Below are 20,446 nucleotides of genomic sequence, written 5' to 3'. Positions count from 1 at the left end.
AGTTTCCTCGTCTTCAAAATGAAAAGCTGGGTTAATCGCGAAGATCTTACTTGCCCTAAAAAGTGCTGTGATTCTTTGATTGAGTGGAAAGATGGTATGTAGCTGGTGATGCCCACTGAGAAAACAGTTTGAAAATAGACCAGTGACTGTGCTAAGATCATCCCTGGGAGAGAACAACGGTCCTCAGACACTGCGGGGGGGATGTCTGCTTAACTGTGACCAAGATGTCTTGGTTTGGGGCATAATTTTAAATGCTCCCTTGCCTCCCCCGTTCCACGAACGCCTCCGGTAGAGGAGCCCAGCCCGTCCCGAATGGGGTCCTCTGTGAACATGAGCCCCTCTTCTCTCCCTGTTGTGGGCTGATCCTGCCTCCTCTCTGCCTGCTGAGGGTCAGGTCAAAAGGGCCCGTTTCTCCCTAGGTTCCCCCAAACTGCAAGAACTCAAATGTGAATGCGGTTTCAGTTTCTGGTTGACCGTAGCTAAATGCAGAAGAGCACTTGGCCGATAAAACGTGATCCCCTCGGACTCCCTCGCCCCAAGCCCCGTGGGCACGAGCACTCATCACAGGAGGACGGCCGGTCTGGCAGCATGGCTGGGGACCTGTCAGGCTTCATGACCACGAGCCTGAGAGGCAGGAAAACGAGCGCCTCCCCCTAAAACTCACATCCCGGTAGCCGCCGCGCCCGGCGCAAGGACACAGGGAGAGAATTCCGCCTCGGCCACAATCCTACGTCCTAGCAGCTTCCACAGAGTGACGGCTGACGGCGTGCAGACTTAGCGGAGAAGCATTGCTGCGGTGCCCCTGACGCTAAACTGCTGATGGGCTAAATGTTCCAACAGCGATGAGGCGAGCAGCCGTTCTCAACCGCGGATGACAAGGGGGGAACGGCCACGCTGTAAGCCACGCACAGGGCCCCGACTCCCCAAAACTGTAGCCCGCACCTGTCTCTGCGCGCCGGGATCATCCACGATTTCCCGTTTTACCTCACAGCCGCCTGTATTTTCGATGACAGAACAGCCCGAAAATAATCTTCGTAGTAGGAAAATGCCTAGAAATTTACAGATTGAGTTATCAGGGTGCGACCGCGCACGTGACAGAGAAGCACCGTCTTGGGAGGAAGCCATCCCAGACTAAGGGAGGGCCTGCTTCCAACATGCTGGCGATGCTCACACGGGCTTCGCGCTCTCCTGGGAGGAGAGACACGGGACGTTGGGGTGATTACGATTTTGCCACTGGCCTCACGGCCGTGAGAATGTAAGGAACCTTTCCAATAGGTCTTGCAGCCATAGAAACGGCATTGTCCCACTTCAGCGTCAGGGGAAAGAACAAAAAGGAGGAGAAGAAACGCAGACAGAGCCAGCCAACAGGCGGGGGGCGCGGTGGGGGCAGCCATCAACCTCCCCGGGGTCCCCGACCTGGCCCTGGGAGGTCGGGGTCGGGGGACGGGGAACAAGCACAAACAGCGGCTGCGTGTGACACCACGTGTGTTTAAAAAGACACGCCCGCCTCCGTGGGGGGGACGGGCAGGGGAGAGGGAAAACGGTGATGGGCACTGAGGAGGCCACGTGTTGGGAGGAACCCTGGGTGTCGTACGTAATCGATGAATCACAGGAACCTACTCCCAAGCCAAGAGCACACTGTATACACTGTGCATTAGCCAACTCGACAATAACTTATGTTTAAAAAATCGAGATTAAAAACATTTGAGAGAAAGACACGCGTGCCTCTGCTGGGGTGTTGCAGCTCATTTCTTTTCCCTTTCCGCTGTGCTTTTGCATGTTTTCCATGCTTATGCCTCGAGAACATACCAGATGTGCAATCAGATAACATTCAAGATTATTCTGTAAAGACGCTTCCAGGCTCGCCAACGGGATGGGACCGTAGTTGGCGTGCCATAGACTTATTGGATGCGCTCATGAATAGCGTACTTAAAAATTATCAGCTTCACAAAAATCTACAAAAGAAATGCCATTTCTTGCTATGTTCAACCCGTTTCTCCAGTAGCAAAGAAGCGAAAAAGAGTATCTCTGAGAACCTGGTCCCGTTCGCCTGGATGCCCTCGGTTTTGCTGCCGGGAACACCATCGTCTTGTGGGTCCACCTAGCAAATGGAAGAGTTGGAGGCTTCCCATCATTCTGAACGTGAAGCTGTTTAACTTGTACCCAACAAATGGCGACAAAGAACGCGGTTGGGCTTTTGTCTGCTTGTGTTTGCTGCAAAGAGCCTCCTGTACACTTTCCCATTGGGGCTTGAGTGTGAGAATTCAAACTTTTGTCTTTCTAGGCTTCAAATTTTTCTACAACAAGAACCTACGTTCCGCGTGATTTCTTCTGCGTGAAACACCGACTCCATCGGCCACCCGCTCTTTCGATGGTGTTCACATCGTAGGGACATTCTGAGGTTGCTGAAATTTTTTTGCCCAAACCGTAAGCTGAGACGTGCGCTCAGGACCGTCACAGGACCCGGCCCCAGTGCTGTGACTTCCACCCTCGGAGACTTCACTTCCAGCTCGTTGTCGCCAACAATACCATTTTTCTTGGAAACGATCACGGCTCCTTTCCCCTGAGGCTCCCCCTCCCCGGGCCAGGGGTGAAAACAAGAAAAGAAAATGAAATGTAGTGAACTTCTGAGAGTCTCGAAGACAGCCACGAAAGGGGCGCCGGGGTGGCTCAGTCGGTTAAGGTCCAACGCTTGATTTCAGCTCGGGTCATGATCTCGTGGCTCGTGGGTCCCCCAGCCCCACATCGGGCTCTGCGCTGACGGCCCGGAGCCCGCTTGGGATTCTCTCGCTCAAAATAGACAGACAGACAGACAGACAGACAGCCACTGACGGGGGTTGGAAATCCGCCTGCTGTAGATGTATCATCACAACCAACCCACCCAAGCCGTGGGTCCGTCTCCCCAGCTGCACGGTCCCTGCCCTGAGCCTCACCCCAGCCTTGCTGACTGGGGTGTTTCTCCTCCTTCCGTGACCCCACTTCCCCCATCCCATTCCAGTTGTAAACCTACTTTTTAATTTTATCATGTGCTCCTTACAAGTCTGGGTGTATTCCTTGCCCCGCCCCCCGTCCCGTTGCAATACAAGTCCTTAAAGTTAGGAAGTATTATTAGCATTATAAGTATTTGTATCCCCGGCACAAAAGGAACAACACTTAATATGTTCTAAATGTTTTTTTTTTTTTTTTATAAATAAGCGTGTAGTAAAGTTTTTAACTTTGTCCAAAAAGAGGTGTGACCTTTGGCCCCAGCTGCTGGGAGGTCATCTCGGAGCCCTTGGGAGGTCATGCTTGGTGGAGGCAACTTTCCGCGGGGGCCTTGGGCCAGCGGGGTAGAAACATTGTGATGAGGGGTGGGGGCCTGGGGCCACACACGTCAGCTGGCCCCCCAGAGGGGCCGGAGCCTGAGACGGGCCACGCGGACAGCCACGCCCGTGTCACGAATCTCAGTAAGGACCCTGGACGTCGAGGCTGGGGGGTCCCCTAGTTGACCATGCCCGGCGGGTGTTGGCACACGTGGGGACTGGGAAAGCCACCCCATCCTGACCGCGGGGAGAACAAAGGAAGCTTCATACCGACTCCTTTCCCGGAATCTGCCCCGGGCACCCTCGCCCTCCCTCAACGCATCCCAATCTGTGACCTTTCTCTGGAACAAAACAGAACAATGTCCAGGGAGTTCTCGGGTCCTTCCAGAGATTTATCAAAACCGGGGTGGTCTTGGAGACCCCTGACTTAAAGTTGGGGTCTGACAGGAGGTGGTCTTGTGGGGACCGCCCCGTCGCTCCAAACCCCACCGCTGGCTAACTCCGCAGCAAGCGATGGGGCAGTCTGATTCAGAGTGCTCATGCAGGCTTTACGAAGTCTGCCACCTGGGGAGACAAAAAGGACACAAAAAAGGAAAACCAGAGAGGAAAAATCGCATTAAGTATGTGTGTGGATTTCAAGCCGCGATTCAGTTTTCATTTAAATTTAGGAACAGGTGCGTGAATAAAGCATTCATCACAAAAACGGGTGAGAACAGAGAAGCTTCCTAAGCAGGAGGAGCATTGAAGAAAGAATAATGGTTGAAGAAAGAGTTCCTGAGGTTACTGCAATTTCAAGAGACAAGATCCCTAAGGGAGAAGCTCAGATATCATAACTTGAAAAGCCAGGAAGAAAAGAACAATTCAGTTTTTTAGAAATAAGGAAGATAAATGTATACTGAGAGGAAGAAGCAAAAGTTCAAATTCGGTTATTTTTAGTTCCTGTATCTAAAAAGGAAAATGGGTAGTTATTAATGTTTGTGTTACCTATTGAGCTAGACTATCTCTGATTTAGCAAGTTTGGGGTCGAAGCTGAAATCTGCAATTAAGGGGTAGCTTTTAGGGTCTGTCAAAGCTTTCAGTGTGTGGAGAGAAACACATTCAAGTAGCTTCCATCCCCGAAGACTTAGCCGCCGGCTTTCCTGGGCGTCGCCGTGTGCCGATGGCATCCGTAGAGGGGAGGCACGTGGCCCGTGGGCACCACTGCCCCGGAACGTGTTGGACCACACCCTCCCGTGCTCCCGAGGAGCCACTCCCAGTGAGAAGGCATCGCGGTGGCCATGCCAGTTCTGACTGTTGGGGGGGGGGGGTACTCTCCAAATGCACCTGCTTGGGAAACAGGCGGGCGAACCCGCATGCAGCAGAGGTGGGGGACGCGTGGGCCGGTGGGCCGGCCGGAAAGGAAAACCCTGAGACAATGAAAGCAGTGCCCGACACCTCACAAGCAGGCCGCCAATCTCAGCGATGATCGTCGCGGGGATGTGTCCAGAGGTTTGCAGTCGGGTCTCAGAAGCCAAGGCATCGGGGCAGCCTGGAACGGATGTTTGGTGCAGGAGCGGAGCGCTGGTTGGGAGCGAAAGGAGTTGTGTTGAAAGTCAGCGTCACGTACAGGTGAGCAAGACACGCGCGGGTGGGTCCAGCGGGCGAGACGCCCCAGGTGCGAAGTGCGCTGCCCGTGATGGCGTCTCAGACACTCGTCACGACCCTGCAAGTAGGGGCCGTCACCGTCACTCCTCAGCCAAGGGGCCCCGTGTTGGTTTGCTTCCCCTGAGCCACACCGCTGCTGACCGGAGAAACCAGAGTTGGGACTGAACATACTCGACTCCAGAGCTCAAACCAGGCTAAAGAGAAACGAGGTGAGTGAGGGTCAGCAGCGGGTCAGGACCCAGATCGTGAGGGTCAAAGGAGGGTCGGGACCCAGGTGAGTGAGGGTCGACGGTGGGAGGGTCAACAGTGTGCAGGCCCCTGCTGAATTAGGGTCGAGAATGGCCCAGAACAAGTGAAACGTGGTCCACAATGGGGAGGGAGAATTGGACTCACGCGACAGTTGTGGATCGACGCCCGCTTTGCGCAGACACTCTTTTATCGCTGGCACACAGTGCCTGTCCCCGGGCTCATGCCCCTGACATTCTGGGGGGAATCTGTGCGTCTTGACCAGCCATCGGTGTTATGCGGCTCTCAGGGCCAGTGGAGGCCCTGATCCCGGTAGAGTGGGAGGGGAGGGGGGCCCCTCGGCAGAAAATCAAGTCCGGAAAGTAAGGGGACAAGCATCAGGGGCCAGCCGTGAAGTGGCCGGGCCTCCGCTGAGCCTCCTCTGTGACGGCCGTGACCCGATCGGACCGCCCGTGTGGGAAACGGAGCGCCGTGCAGAAGGGTCTCGGGAAATGTCCCTTCCGTGGAGGAGGAGAGCTTCCCCGCAAGGCTCCGCGACGCTCGCGGAGCCTGTGGTCGCCAGCGTCCCTCTGACGGCCGAGACGAGAAGCCTGACGGAGCGAGGGGCTTCCGGCTCCTTCCGCGGCCCCCGCCGACGGAGACCTGTGCTCGCCCAGCTCTTGAGGGCCTCTGGGCTTCAGTGGCGCGCAGATGACGTGAAGCGAAACACAGCTTCTCCTTTTTAGGGCGAAACCCAGCAGAACAAAACCGAAAGGGTGTTTTCCCCTCCCCTCCCCTCCCCGGTCCCCGGTCCCCAGACACGTTTGAGTTTGCTTTTGACTTCATCCTGTTCAGTGTTTCTTCCTACTGCGAAAATGCAGAACTCCCGTCCCCGCGCGGCAGGGAGAAGCCCGCATCTCTCCCTCTGCAGGAAGGCGCGTTGCCCGCAGCCTGGGCTCTCGGCCCTTGGCCACCTCGCAGGGGACCCCGGCGGCGCGAGCGGGGGGACATGCCGGCCGCCAACTGCTCGCGGCACAGCGACGCGGTGGAGGGGACCGTGGCCGTACTGCTGGCGCTGGAGTGTGGGCTGGGCCCGCTGGGCAACGTGGTGGCCCTGTGGACCTTCGCGTTCCGCCTCAAGGCGTGCAAGCCCTACGCCGTGTACCTGCTCAACCTGGTGGCCGCCGACCTCCTGCTCGCCGTCTGCCTGCCCTTCCACGCCGCCTTCTACCTTCGCCACAAGACGTGGCCCCTGGGACACGCGTCCTGCCGCGGCCTCCTGTTCCTGCAGGTGCTGAGCCGCGGGGCGGGCGTCGCCTCCCTCACGGCCGTGGCCGTGGACCGCTACTTCCGAGTGGTCCACCCCCGGCTCAGGGTCAACCTGCTGTCCCCGCGGGCGGCCTGGGGGGGTCTCGGGCTGCGTCTGGCTCCTGCTGCTCGGCCTCAGCCACCGGAGCCTGCTCGTGTCGGAGGCCGAGTGCCCCGGCCTGGAGCCCCGGGGGCAGCTCTCCCTCAGCGCCCTCTGGCAGGAAGCCCTGTTCTCGGCGCAGTTCGTTCTCCCCTTCGGCCTCATCCTGTTCTGCAACGCCAGGATCGTCAGGACCCTCGGGGGGCGACTCCGAGACCCGGACCGGCAGCCCCAGCTGCAGAGGGCCCGGGCGCTGGTGACCGTGGTCGTCGTCCTCTTCGCGGCCTGCTTCCTGCCCAGCTTCCCAGCCCGGGTCCTGGTGGCTGTCTCCCGAGGGGCGGGCGGCTGCAGGGTCCTGGGAGCGATGGTGCACGTGTCCGACGTGAGCAACGGCCTCACATACATGCAGAGCGTGCTGAACCCAGCGGTGCACTGTTTCTCCAACCCCGCATTCAGACGCTCCTACCGCAGGGTCTTCAACACCCTCAGAGGCCGAGGGAGGGAGGGCGAGGCCCCGGGTGACATCAAGGACTCCTACTGCTGAGGCCGGCCGGCCACCCGCCCCCGCGGGCTGAGCCGTGCCGACCGGCTCCTGGGGCTCCGGAGCGAGGAAATCCCCGGGCTGCGCTACAAAGGTGGGGACCCCGACTCCGGCGCACCCGCAGCGAACGTCTCCTATCTGCGGCCTACCGTGTTTCCCGCGGCTATTGTGCGCGATCGGACCTCGGATCGGCGAGCCAGAGGCTCTTTGCGCCCACGACGACGCAGACGGCACGGCCGGCCTGGAAACACACAGCCGCGGGCGGCCCCCACCGGGGGAAGCCGCCCTCGTGGGTTCCCGCGCTGCCCGCTCTCGGTGAGTCGCCTGCTGTCTGTCTGCTTCAGCCCCGGAACGCACCGAGTCTGCTTTCTTCCCACTTGCACGGACTCGTAACGGACTCGGGAAAGTGGGGACGTGGGGCTGCTCGGCCAGGCTCTGGGCGCGCCCCTTCCCGTGCTCTGTGCTGGGCCCTGCCTGGCACGGAAGGTTCTCCATTTCATAAAATTTTGCTTCGTCTGCACAGACGGTGCCTTATGTCCAAGATCACGCGGCTCCCTAGTTTATCCTAAGAAACACGTTCCTACTAAGCGAGTCGAAATTGCCTCTGGAACTTCCTTCTCAAGTCGGAATGTCTACACGCTTCTGAAATTCACTTTGCTTCCCTGCTCTGGGAGGTCACCGTACGTAATGCCTCGTGGGAGAAACGCACAGGGGGAGACCCCAAACCGTGGTCCCCACCCGACACCGGGGGGTGGCGGGGGTGCCACCCCAGCCCAGCCCTGGTGCTCCTGCAACAGCTGCATCGTCCCATGTCATACTCGTAAATTATGTCCCAAGCCTGGAGCTCATGACGGTGACAACCTCCTCCCTAACTGCCTTGTCTCTCACTCTCTGTCCAAAGCTGGTAGTGTGGTCCCCAAAACAGACTCCCCAGGATGCTTAGACACGGGATCGGCTTCGCAACCAGGCCCACACCTGTCGCCCTGCCTGGAGCTGCACCTGCATTGCCCACGCAGACAGATGGCCCACGCTTCTCCGCGGGCCACCCCATGGCCTCTGTCGTACTTAAGGTGGACACGGGTGACATCAGGCAGTAGAAAATGGCAGATCGTCCTGGGTCTGTCCTACCAGGGAGGCTCCTTCTCAGAACTGAATTTAGCATGTGAGTGTGTTTGTCTCACTGTGCCCAGCTTGTGACGTATGTCAAGGTCTGCCTCACAGAGTCCCCGGGGGGGTCACCGTCTCTCAGCGATGCTCCCTACTTTCGTGGGTTTTGTGTCCTCCCCGGGGAGGGGATTTCAGGGGCCTGGAACGCAGGTGTGACCCGCTGTGCCCGGCTTCCTGCGCGGACAGTCCTACGTGCTGCTTTTTAAAAATCTAACACTTACCGTAAACATTTCCTGCGTCGTGATAAGCTCTCCACAGGCAGTGCTTCACTTGATTACGCAATAATCCGACCAGATGTCTCTTCACCACGTCCCTGAGTCTGGACGCGATGATCTGCAGTCCTGTCACAGGTAAATCACCCTGTGACATCACGCAGCCCCCATAGACCTCACTGCAGCCGTGCCCTTGGGGGCCCAAAGCCCCCAGCACGGCCACGTCCGTCTCCGGGCTCAGCTGGCCACACCTCCCACCAATCCCTGCTCATTGTTAGCCCGGCACGACGCCCGCGTGGCAGGTGGGGGGCCCAGAAAACCCTGATGCCTCGGCCAACCCCAGTGTTCTGGCCCCGTCTGTCTGCAGAGTCCCGGGCGCTGGTGTTTTTGAAGCCTCCTCGTTAATCCTGTTAACGCACAGCCAGAGCTGACGCCAGACACGGGTTAGTGGCCGAGGTCAGGGCCTTTGGGTCAACATCCCGCTCTGTCACTTCCTAGCTTTGTGACCTGGGACATGCCACCCAACTGCCCTGTGAGTAACAAACCCCGGGACCATTGCACGGTTTAAGTAAAATAATTCATAAAACGTTGAGCGCAGAGCCCGGCCCACGATCAGCACTCGGTAGGTGTCCCTTGGCTATTTTCAAGCCATCGGTTTATGATCTTAACTTTGTTTACGTCCCCAGCCAGACTGGGCGTCCTTTAGGGACACAGCTTTTCACCTGTGCGCCCTCAACACAGCGCCCGGAGCGGGATGGCCGGTCTTGACCTGGCTGCCTCCAGCAACATTCTGCCAGATCCAAGGTCTGTTACTGTGCGCTTTCTTTCCGGTAAATCCTCTCCAGATCCTCTGCGAGCATTCTGTCTGACTCGAGTTTTATTTTGCACATCTGTGAAAGGGGATAACTTCTCGGTACGCTGGAAGGTTCCGGATCCTGCCAACACCCACCTCTGGGGATGTTTCTCTGGCCTCCTGTCCTGTCACTCCCATCACAGAAGCCTCACGAGCTCTGCCCTCAGACGGTTGTCTCCTCCAAAGACATCCGAGGAGGAGCTGTCCTGTTCCAAACTCTCTTCTCTGGGTGAGGAAACGGGTCAGAGGGAACCGTGGGCAGGCAGAAGATGACGGGCCTCAGCACCACAACCACTTCGATGCCGGCCGCAAGGTTTACTTTCTTTTCTCCTCTGACTTGTTTCTTCTAATACAGCAGGTGCACAGTCCCGTCTGTGAGTCTTGCAAATCTCAGCATTGTCTGAACTGTGGCAGATCCAGGAAGGACAGCCGGGAGCCCGAATTTCAACTTGAGCGATGAGTCTCTTTCCCCAGGCTGAGTGTGTTTGAAGTCAGCAAGTGTTGCCTTGTCTTTTTCCAAAATCCAGTCGGCCACTGACTCCCCCCCGGCTACATAGACATCCTCTGGGCGCTGGGCCTCCTTCACGGAACGTTCTGATCTCTGTCCTCTAACTTCCTGCCTGCCCTTCCTGGCCTGACCCCTGAGACCTGCCTCTTCCCAGAGTCCCCGACAACACGACACCTGCACCCCAACACATTCCCCACACCCCACACGCCACCCTCCGGTGCTCACGCCCGCCTTCCCCTCTGCGTCCCCTCCCTGAAGCTTGGGAAACGCCCACCTATCTTTGTGTCCCCAGCACTGTGCGCGAGGCCTGGCACACGGTGCCCTTGTGGACTCAGTAACAAATCGATGAACAAATTAACCTGATTTAAACTTTATCATGGGCTACAAAAAATGATTTTTTTAATACAGTTTGAAATTCTCAGGCAAGGATCCCAAGGCAAATTTACAATGTATCTTCCAGAATCTTCTAGGAAGACACTAATACAAATGAAAATATGACGATTTTTCATATTTTTTGGAGAAAGATTTTCCTCTCTATTTTCATGGTCACTTCTGCCAACAACCAAGTCAATAATTTTGATTTGTTGAGGGGTCAGGAGAATGAACCGACCGCTTATCTGCCCGTGGGCTGGGTCGGGGGCTGAGAGGTGCGTCAGTGATTCTCAGAGGCTTCTGGAACATTCTAGTGCTCATGGAGTGCTCATGGAATCCCCAAACAACGTCCTCCTTGAAATGTCTCCTTTGAAATTGTGGTGAAATGTACATCACAGAAAATGTACCATCTTAACCATTTTTAGCGCATAGCCCAGTGGCGGTAAGACAATCTCACTGCTGGGCTGCCATCCCCACCATCCGTCTCCAGAACTTTCCATCTTCCCAGACTGAACTCTGCCCCCATCAGACAGCAGTCCCCACTCCCCCGCCCCTGGCGCCCACCTGCCTCCTAGAAATCCGGTCTCTAGGAATGGTGCCACCGTAGAGACCTCGTGTGAGTGGACTTGAACGGCGTTCGTGGTTTTGTGTCTGGCCTGTTGACCTGGCATGATGTGTTCCTAGATGACCTCTCTTTGGGCTTTCACTGCTTACTTATATTTTGATTTTCCTCCTATCTGGTGGCGTCCCAGTAACTGGTCGTCTGGGAGAAAAGCAGGTTTGCTAGCCCCCCGTGGCCAGCTCGCCGATTCCAGAATGTTCCACAGCTGAGTCGCCAGCACAGCACTGCTGTACCCCGCTTCTGTTCCTTTGCGAGCTGGCCTCAGTCCCCGAAAACCCCGTGTGTCTACCCTCCCCCGCTGTCACCGTGCAGACAGGGAGATGGACAGAACCGAGATGCACGGACGAAGACCGCCCACAAAGACGCCCACGGAGAAATTCAAGAATAATACAAAGGCAGAGCTGGGGAAGGGAAGCCTCCCGTGTCCCGGGCCAGTGTCACCCTGTCCCCCCCCCGCCTGTTGTCAGCAGAGCTCTGTGTATGTCCCGTGGAAACTTCTGGAGACGTCCTGCAGTGGAAGCTCTTCGTAAAGGCTTCTGAGATGCCTTTCGAAGGGACTGAAAGCCACAAGCTCCCGGGGAAGCCAGACGCTCTTGGGACAAAATCCCAGCTCCTCCCCTCGAGGGCTGTCACTTACCAGCCAGAGCAAGGCCACTCTGCTCGCCTCCTGCCTGCAGATCGAGGTCCTTCTGATGGCACCCACGCCCTTTCCCTCCCCACGTGCTCAACGGCAAAGTGCCCCGGGTCCAACCTGCCTGGAGACCCCGGATTCCACACCCGCCGGGGGTCAGCCCTCTCCCCCCTTCCGTGAGGAGTGATCGAAACAGCGGCACATCTGTGGTAGGGTATTCAGACGATTTAGGGTGAAACACTATTAAGAATATTAAAGTAGGGGCGCCTGGGTGGCGCAGTCGGTTAAGCGTCCGACTTCAGCCAGGTCACGATCTCGCGGTCTGTGAGTTCGAGCCCCGCGTCGGGCTCTGGGCTGATGGCTCAGAGCCTGGAGCCTGTTTCCGATTCTGTGTCTCCCTCTCTCTCTGCCCCTCCCCCGTTCATGCTCTGTCTCTCTCTGTCCCAAAAATAAATAAACGTTGAAAAAAAAAAAAAAAAAAAGAATATTAAAGGAAACGAAAACTTACAAATGCAGGAGGTAGTAACGGAAACCGCCACAGGGCTTCCCTTTTACGTACATATTTTATTCGGAAAGTGTACAATAACATGGAACGTTTTTTTTTAACGTTCTAATCAGGGATAGCAGCAGGGATAGTGGACCCAAACTATATTCTGACTTTCTAAGTTAGACCCTCTGTACACGGCGTAGCAGGAATTGGGGAAGGAGGCTGGGTTCACGGTGTCATTAGCAGGACGGTTACCAATTTCCTTACGGTGCTTCCTGCGGTCCTTCCTGCCTTCGGTCCTTCCTTCCCGCCCCCAGGGGTCCTGGCCTCTCTCCCGCCTGCTGGTGAGACGCAGGGGCGGCATTTCCGAGCCGCACAGCGTCGGACCCCAGCTGCCCGCAGGATCTCCTCCCCGAGACGCGTTCCCGTCCCCGGGCTGCGGCCTCTGGGAACACCCCGGAATCTCCTCCCCGAGTCGGCTGCTGGGAGCACAGAAGGCTTTCCGCATTTTCATTCGCGAGGCGGTTTGCCTCATGGGCCACTTTGAACGGAGGGAATGGAGTCACGACTCTGTGACATTTCTTCTGCCGTCTTTGCACCTGCAGCAGGTTCAGAGAACAGGTGCATGAGGGAGATGACGGGGACCCCCAGGGCCAGGCGGCCCCCGCAGACAGGCTCAGGCGGTGGGCAGGCTGCACGGGGGACCCGGAGGAGAAGCATCAGACCCCTAGGCCTACGGAGCCACAGGAGCAGGGGGGCCAGTGGGGTGTCCCGGTGCGAGTGTAGACGGTTAAGTGACTGTCCATCTCAGAATTCTTTCACTGGCTGCCCAAAGCTGCATTTCAGCCCGACAGACAGGTTCCGATGAGCTCACGAGTTATTTTTATATTTTCATCGTACGTGTAGTTAAAAAAAAGACCACATTTTTCAAAGTCTAGGTTTTCAGCGCTTCTTGAAAACCGGAAGATTTACAAGCCCGGGACCCTGATTCCTGCACACATCGGCGGGGGGGCAGAGCCCTGCCCCGTGAGGTGGAGCGTGCCTGCCCGTCCCATGTCCACGGATGTGTGTCATTTCCTGGTCCCTGAGGGCGTTTAGCCTGGGGCCCCTCCTGTACAGCCCACCGTGTTCCAAGCACGCGTTTTCAGTGTTCCTTAATAAATGTGATGGTTGACTTTGTGTCCATTTGGCCACACGTCGGTGGCCAATGATTCACGAGACGCTAACCCAGGTGAGGTGTGAAGGGGTTTTATGGATGTGGTTAACATCTGCAGCCAGTTGTCCAAGAGTAAACAAAATTGTCCCTGCTGGTGTGGTGGGCCTCGTCCAATCAGGTGAAGGTCTGAAAAGCCAAAACTCTGAGTGTGCCTCCAGACTGGGATTAGCCACCCCGCCTGAGCTCGCAGCCTGTCCCCTGAGTTTCAGACGAGCTCGTGTGCCACGTCCCGTAAGTAAATCCCTGTGTCTGTGTGCACCCTGGAGGGCTGTTTCTCTGCAGCCCTCACAAACGTAAAAGAAAAATTTTTTTAAAAATCTCACGGTACGGCCACACCACATGGGTCAGGCCACTGCCCGTCCAGCTACCAAACACAGGTGCATTTTTTACCTCTGCACCAAAGCTCAACCTCAAAGCTCCATGATCAATAAACTTGTATGACAGGTTTTATATTTAGCCAGAAGGAAACAGCCTCCCCACAGACCCACCCCATTTAACACCTGCATGAAACAGAATCGCCGACTCTGAGCGGTGTGCTCGTTTCTAGTTAAAACACACAAAAGGCATATTTAATAATTGGTAATTACTTCTAAGCGTCAAAAACGCAGGCCGAAGAAGCCACTCTAAGCCTGAGCAGTAGCCTGAGAAGCCAACACAGCGCACGTTCTAGAGAAAATAAATACGCTCCCGGGAAGTGATTCCCCGAGGCCACGAGAGCGCAGCCCGGATGCGGGACCTGAGTCGCGGGGCTCGGGCTCCTCCCTGCCGTCGGGAGGGACCCAGCCTTTCATGACGCACTGTTTGCATTTTTGCTAGAACTCCGACGCGATCATACCTCTAGGTTTTAAGACTCCAATCGGCTGTGTAATAACAAACCTGTTAGCGTGACTAAATAACTGTGAAACACTCCCCTGGTTTACTATTTTACCCACAACACGTTACGAGCAATCAGGGCTTTTTGTAAATTCTGAAACACGGAGTTTCTTTGATTTCAAGCCCCGGCACGAGACCATTTCAGAGCTAGCTGCCTGGAAAAACACATCGCTTATATCTTCTGCAATTAAAGGTGAACGCTGTGAAAGGAAAGGAAAGGAACTATAAAAATGATGTAGCAAGGGGTGCCTGGGTGGCTCAGTCGGTTGGGCGTCCGACTTCAGCTCAGGCTGTGATTTTGCGGTTCGTGAGTTTGAGCCCCGCGACGGGCTCTGTGCGGACAGCTCGGAGCCTGGAGCCTGCTTGGGATTCTGTGTCTCCCTCTCTCTCTGCCCCTCCCCTGCTCCCTCTCTCTCTCTCTCTCTGTCTCTCTCTCTCTCACAAATAAATATTTTTTTTAATTTTTTTAATTTAAAAATGATGTAGTGAAATTCACCGGAAGCCGTGGTGACTTGGGAGGTCACATCACTTGAAAACCACATTCCCAACCTGACATGTAAAGGGCCTGGGGGGCGATGGAAAGGAACAGGGTCGTTAGCAGAGAGGGAGACAGAGCCTGCCAGCCTCAGTGCGGGGAGACGGCAGGGGAGACGCCCACTCCCACCCGGACCACAGCTCAGCATGGCCCAGGGGGCGTCCCAGGCTCCCCTCCCGGTCCTGCCCACGCCCCCTCCAGACCCCCTGGAGTGGCTGAAACCGTCCACAGCCTGGAGAAGCATCGGGAGCTGGAGCCGCCTGGTGAGCCGCTGGGCTGAGGGTCTCCTTCCGTGTCAGATCCTGACAGAGTCCTCAACACCCCAGGGTGGGTGCGCAGGGCGTGAGCGTCCCCGGGAGAGGGGCGGGAAGCCAAACCGGTCACCTCCCAGCAGGACCCACATCGGACCTACAGAGAGGGCTCCGAGTTTGCTTCTCCGCAACACGTGTCCTTTAATCCACAAGCCTTCTGCTTGTTATTATTAACCATGGCTCAACACTCAGGGGGTCGGGCGCGTGCAGGGCCCACGGGGGGCCGTGGCCAGGGGCAGCGATGGGCGCAGGCTGGGGGGGAACAGGGAGAGAGGCACTCAGATCAATGATCAACCCGCTGCAGACGCCTGGGCCATCTTTGCAGAAGGTGACCGGCCTCCCCGTGATGGCATCCCCTCGGGGCTCCCCCTCCGCAGGGGGAGGAGAGTGTGGAGGAGTGAGTGGGAGGAGGGCGCGGCCTGCAGCGAGAAGCATGGTGTGCCCGGGGAGGTCGGCCAGGCCCAGGCCGGGCCCTGCTCGGACGGGCCAGCCCTGTAATGGTAACAGCAAAAGGCAGGTTGGCTCAAACCCGATTTCTTGTTCCCGTGGGAGCACCCGGGAGTGGACCGGCCAGCGGGACCCGGGTCACCCGGCATGACGGGCACACAGGTACCCAGCATCTCTGGCTAGAACAGAGTCACCGGGCGGAAGGCGGTAGGCGTGTCGTGTCTGTGCCACAGGGACGGAAAATCTGGAGCCCACCCGGAAGTCCAAGGCGAAGGGCAGACAGCTGATGACCTGGCTGTCGAGGTCCCGCGCGTTTCCACAGTGGGGCCCCAGAGCCCCGGCTCCCGGATCCTGTGGCGGCCGCTGCGTGGCGCTCTCCGGATGACTGAGGCCCGGCTCCGGCTCCGTTGAGAGGCTCTTCCCAAAGGTGAGGCCCGGCTCCTGGCTTTTCCCCCGGTGCCGCCACCGGCGAGGGGTCTGCAGAGGGGACGACCCACCACGCCCCGGGCCATCACGGCACAGACCGGAAGCATAAGGACTCTCCCCGCGTGCTGACTCGCCCCAGTGCCACGGTCCTGCCCTGTCGTCCCAAGAATTCGAGGAAAACGAACCAGGTTGACCCAGAATTTAGAAAGCTAAGGAAATGAGTGTTTAATTTTAGAATCTGAGAATTTGTTTCTGGTGAGGAGGAGACTATACCTCTTCTTTAAAAAAAAAATCTATTCTTTATGACTTTAGGAGATCCTAAAAACTGTCCTCAAATATATACTTTAAAGGGTATACAGATACTGTATTTTCTAGATCATTAATAAAATACATATACATTCATAAACACACATGCATAGACCATGACCCGAAAACCAAAATGTACATACTCACGTGGAAAAAAATTAAAATAAAGAGCCAATCTACTGTTATGTGACTATGAAAGGCAACTTAAAAATGAATTGAGCCATGCTGCCATCGGATTCAAACTTAATAGTTCCTATAACGATTTTATACCAGTTTCTGGAGGAAATACCTCCAGTTTCTGGAGGTTTCTGGAAATACCAGTTTTCTGGAGGAATGGTAAAAGATCCCATTCGTTTTGTACGTTTGGTTTCTTTCTGTGAAACAGATTCATTCGTTGCAAATAAATGGTCTCCCACTAAAACTACCAACTCCGAAGGCATCTAGTTTATTTGCGTAGCTCTCCCCTCAAAAGGTGGAACTAACGATCTGAAATGTCCTTTTTTTATTACATGCCCCTTTCCCGTCAGAGCCAGTATTTTAGTTCGTGGATCCGTCATCACCCATTCGGTTACTTTTCCTTTTGTTTATTTTCCAAATCAGGAAGTATAGCCCCACGTTTTGTTAAACCTTTGCATTCCGGTAACCTGCTTCCTGCGGCGGAAGCAAGCAAGGGGAGTTTGCACAGAGTCGTGAACGTTCCCTGGAGAGCCTCCTTCCCGGTCCCCACCTTGTTTCCAGCATCATCCCAGCACAACACAAAACGAAAGGATTACTTAGCAAGCACCGAGACGTGTGCTGCGTAACAGGAGTTAGTAAGGCACGACACAACATCAAATCCTGGGATGTAGTGACAGAATACAGAGCAGAAGCGGAAAACGCGCCACGCTGAACTCAGAAGCCTCGAAGCGCAAGCAGAGTACACGTTTTCAGGCGGTTCCCTTTTTTCCACTTGGAATATTTGTTTTTGAGCCTAAACCACCCCCCCCCCCCAAGAGCCCCGGGGCACGCCCGCCACATTGCCGGCAACCCCGGCGACCGTGCGGGGGCGCTGAGCGCCGGCGCGTCCGCGAGCCCGCGCGGACCTGCGCGCGCCGCCTGCGGCCACCAGGGGGCGGCAGCGCCCCGCCGGGGAGCCGGCCGCAGCCCCGCGAGGTCTCCCGGAGCGTTTGCCCGCCGGGCGGGGGAGGGGGCCGGCCTCTGGCCCCTGCGGTGGGGGCGGGGCCTCCCCCCGCGGCTGCACCTGCTCCTGCGTCACGTGAGCGGTACCGCCGTCCTCCCTCTCCCTGAAGTTCGGGTTGCCGGCGCCCCTTCTCCCCTCGCACACAGCAGCGGAACCGCTGTGTGTGCCCTGCCTTTACAGGTGTGTGGACGCGACTCGTGGGCAGCCGGCGGGGGACTTCTCCCCGGCTTTTTTCCCCTGCTCGTAACCCCACGGCGAAGGTAAGGCCAAGGAAGAAGCGACTCCCACAACTTGAAGGGCATCCCGTTAAAGAAAAGGCCGCCTGCTTTCCCCTTTTCCCCTTTCCGGTGGCCGGGAGGGAGACGTGACGGAAGGAGCTGGGGCGGCTCCCCTGCACCAAGAGGACCGCCTGGACTTGAGGGCGGCGGCGCCCTACTGGTCATCGTGGATCGGCTCCGTGGACTCAAAAACAACAGAGAAGTCAGCCTAGGGGTCAGCTTGCCTCTAACTCCCTTATGGATTTACCGAAATGAAACTACGAGACAAATTATTCCATCAGCCAATGCAAGCCGGGGGGGAGCGTGAGACTGCGCGCTGGCAGTCGGCTGCGGCGTTGCAGGTGCGCGCACTGAGCCGAGAAATGCGAAAACAAGCCCGAGCTGCCGCCCCCCGCTGGTGGAAAATCTCTGAGCACAAACACCGCACGTGCCAGGTTCCCTGTAGGGCAAGGCGCAGAGTGTCGGGCTCCATCACGGGAGCTGGACTCGGTGGGGTATGACAGTCCACAGAGTTCACAGTAGACGTGGGACATCGTGGGACATCGTGGCTCTTCCCAGCGTTGCGAGGGAGCAGGCGAGGGCTCCCGGAACGGGGCCACGACAGCAGAGGCCACCCGAGCTCGGCCGCGGGAGCGCCCTGCGTGTGCACCGGGGCGGGCACAACCGGGCCCCCCAGGCGCCCCCTTCGCGGCCACGCTGCGCCCCCGCCCCCACAAGAGGGCGCTGTCCACCCCAGTAGAGAGGAGCTGGAGGGCGGCCTGAGGAGGCTGGGACCCACCGGCCTCTGGAATCCTGGGGCGGAGGCTCTCCGCGCGGAGTGTTGCGGGTGGGTGGGGGGGGGTGGGTGCGGGCGCTCAGTTACCGCACTGGTTAGGCGGTGGGCGTGGCCTGACCCCAGGCAGCCGCCCCTTCCCACCTTCGTTCCGTGGGGACGTGCGTCTGAAAACCTGAAAAAGCAGCGGGTATTTGCAACACAGCTTGTCGGGAAGGAGGAGACTCCCCGGGAAAGAATTCTCGAGTGTGTGACGTTAACCAGAGTGTGAAAAGTTGCTCCGCCTTCAGAAAACGGGTTGTTAGGAGCTGACTTGTGGCCCCAAATTCACCTGGTGGAGTCCTCACCTTCGGTTCCTCGGATGGGACCGAATTTGGAGACGGGCGGGGCCTTACAGAGGTGAGTAAGGCAAAGTGAGGGCCTGTGGGTGGGCCCTGACCCAACGTGACCGGGTCACACACAGGGAGCAGGCGGCCGTCTACACGGCCAGGAGAAAGGCCGCCGGAGAAACCGACCCTGCCCACGCCTGGATCTCGGACATCCAGCCTCCGGGACCGTGAGGCAGTAAAGGTCCGCCACGGCGGCTGCGGGGTCGGTGCCATTTTATTCCGGCACCTTCCCAAACTCACGCGCGATTCGCACGCACGCTGTATTCCTTTCGACCGGGTTCTCTGTTCCGACACCTCCGCAGTGCCTGGAATTGGCATGCGTTATCAGAAATGTTCAAAGGATTTGAAAATATTGTGCTTCTCTGGCCTCCTTTTAAAACTAGCCTATCCGTCCGGAAGCAAATAACGACGCTGTCTGCAAGGTGATGCTTCCCTGCCCACGGTGTCCCCTTTGTCGAGATTTATGGGTAGCGAAATCTCATTTGTCCGGAAATAAGTGCTCAAGATCGCCTCAACTACTCTGGAACAGGAACCAAGAGAACTTGTCTTCTGGCCAGTACAAGTCGTTGTGCTTGTATATAAATCCGCACGCGTGCGTGTGTAATCAACGTACGCACATCGATACGACTAGCTTATGAGCAACACCCGGGCAAATCCTGAGTCGTTGCCCCTGGGAAGACAGTTCTTGCAAGAACAGATAGGTGATTCCCCAGCCATCGTAGAGTCGCGTCGCCAAGGCGCAGAGGGTGGCTTAATGTGAGACACACGTAAGGTCCAGCCAGAGCCTGCGATGGGAGCGGGTGTGGGGAAACCAATGAAAAGAAGACCCCGGGACCGTTAAAGAACAAACCAGAGCCACCTAATATGGGAGCGGATCCGTGTAGCTCTGGGTCCCCTGAGGGCGGCAGTGCATTTCGGCACCGAACACTTACGGGTGTGCCCAAGGCAGCAAGAAACGATACGTAATGAAATAAAGTATGTGTCATATTTTAGAAACGTTTTTATTCATTATGGCTGAAGTTTTAAACGGGCTAATGCATAAAGAAGTAAGCTTCACTTATCTGAAAAATTATACACAAGAACTTATTCCTGCTGTGCCCAGCAGACACGGTGCTTCTGTGCCAGCCGGGGACACACGCCGAGCTGCGGAGACCCGCTCAGCGCATCGGCCGTCCTGAGAGGGGCATCTGAGTAATGTCCCCGTGCTTTGATTTCTGGAGTCGAACGCTGACAGGTTCCAAGGAGGTGGGACCTCTGAACACCACAGTCACCCAAGTCAGAACACCGATTCCGGAAGACGAATCCTACTTCCCGTGCAAACTAGTTTTATTTTGCAAAGCCAAAACTATCTGTAAACATACAGACGTTGGATCCTAAGCTATCACTTCGAATTTCATAGAAAGATGCGGTTGAAGCTTGCAAGAACGGTAGAGAGTTTCAAATAACACGTGAGTCAGGATTAAACACGTCAGCGTCTTTGTAACACTACCTGCATTTTTGTAATATTCGTCCTTCTTCCACTCGCGTTCATATATTTACAAAGCACTTTCAAAACTTGCGGTCTAGGAACTTTGTCTGCAAAGCTGAGGAGCGCTGTTAAAGTCTGGTTCCATGACTGGGGCGCCTGGGCGGCTCAGTCGGTTACGCGTCCAACTCTTGGTTTCAGCTCAGGTCATGATCTCACAGTTCGCGGGATCGAGCCCCGCATCAGGCTCTGCACTGACGGTGGAGCCTGCTTAAG

General features: G+C 56.7%; 1 protein-coding gene across 1 annotated transcript; it reads left to right on the top strand.

Annotated features, from left to right (window-relative positions):
* Nucleotides 1-6,054: 6,054 nt before the first annotated feature.
* GPR31 (G protein-coupled receptor 31) lies at nt 6,055-8,514 on the top strand. Its single transcript, XM_045500278.1, is given in 2 exon segments — nt 6,055-6,576; nt 6,578-8,514. Coding segments are annotated over 2 exon segments (942 nt in total). The 5' UTR covers nt 6,055-6,180; the 3' UTR covers nt 7,124-8,514.
* Nucleotides 8,515-20,446: the final 11,932 nt, after the last annotated feature.

This window comes from Leopardus geoffroyi, chromosome B2 (assembly GCF_018350155.1).
Source record: "Leopardus geoffroyi isolate Oge1 chromosome B2, O.geoffroyi_Oge1_pat1.0, whole genome shotgun sequence".
Lineage (NCBI taxonomy): Eukaryota > Metazoa > Chordata > Mammalia > Carnivora > Felidae > Leopardus > Leopardus geoffroyi.
The sequence above is the reverse complement of the archived record's forward strand: the minus strand, read 5'-3'. Positions and strand labels throughout refer to the sequence as shown.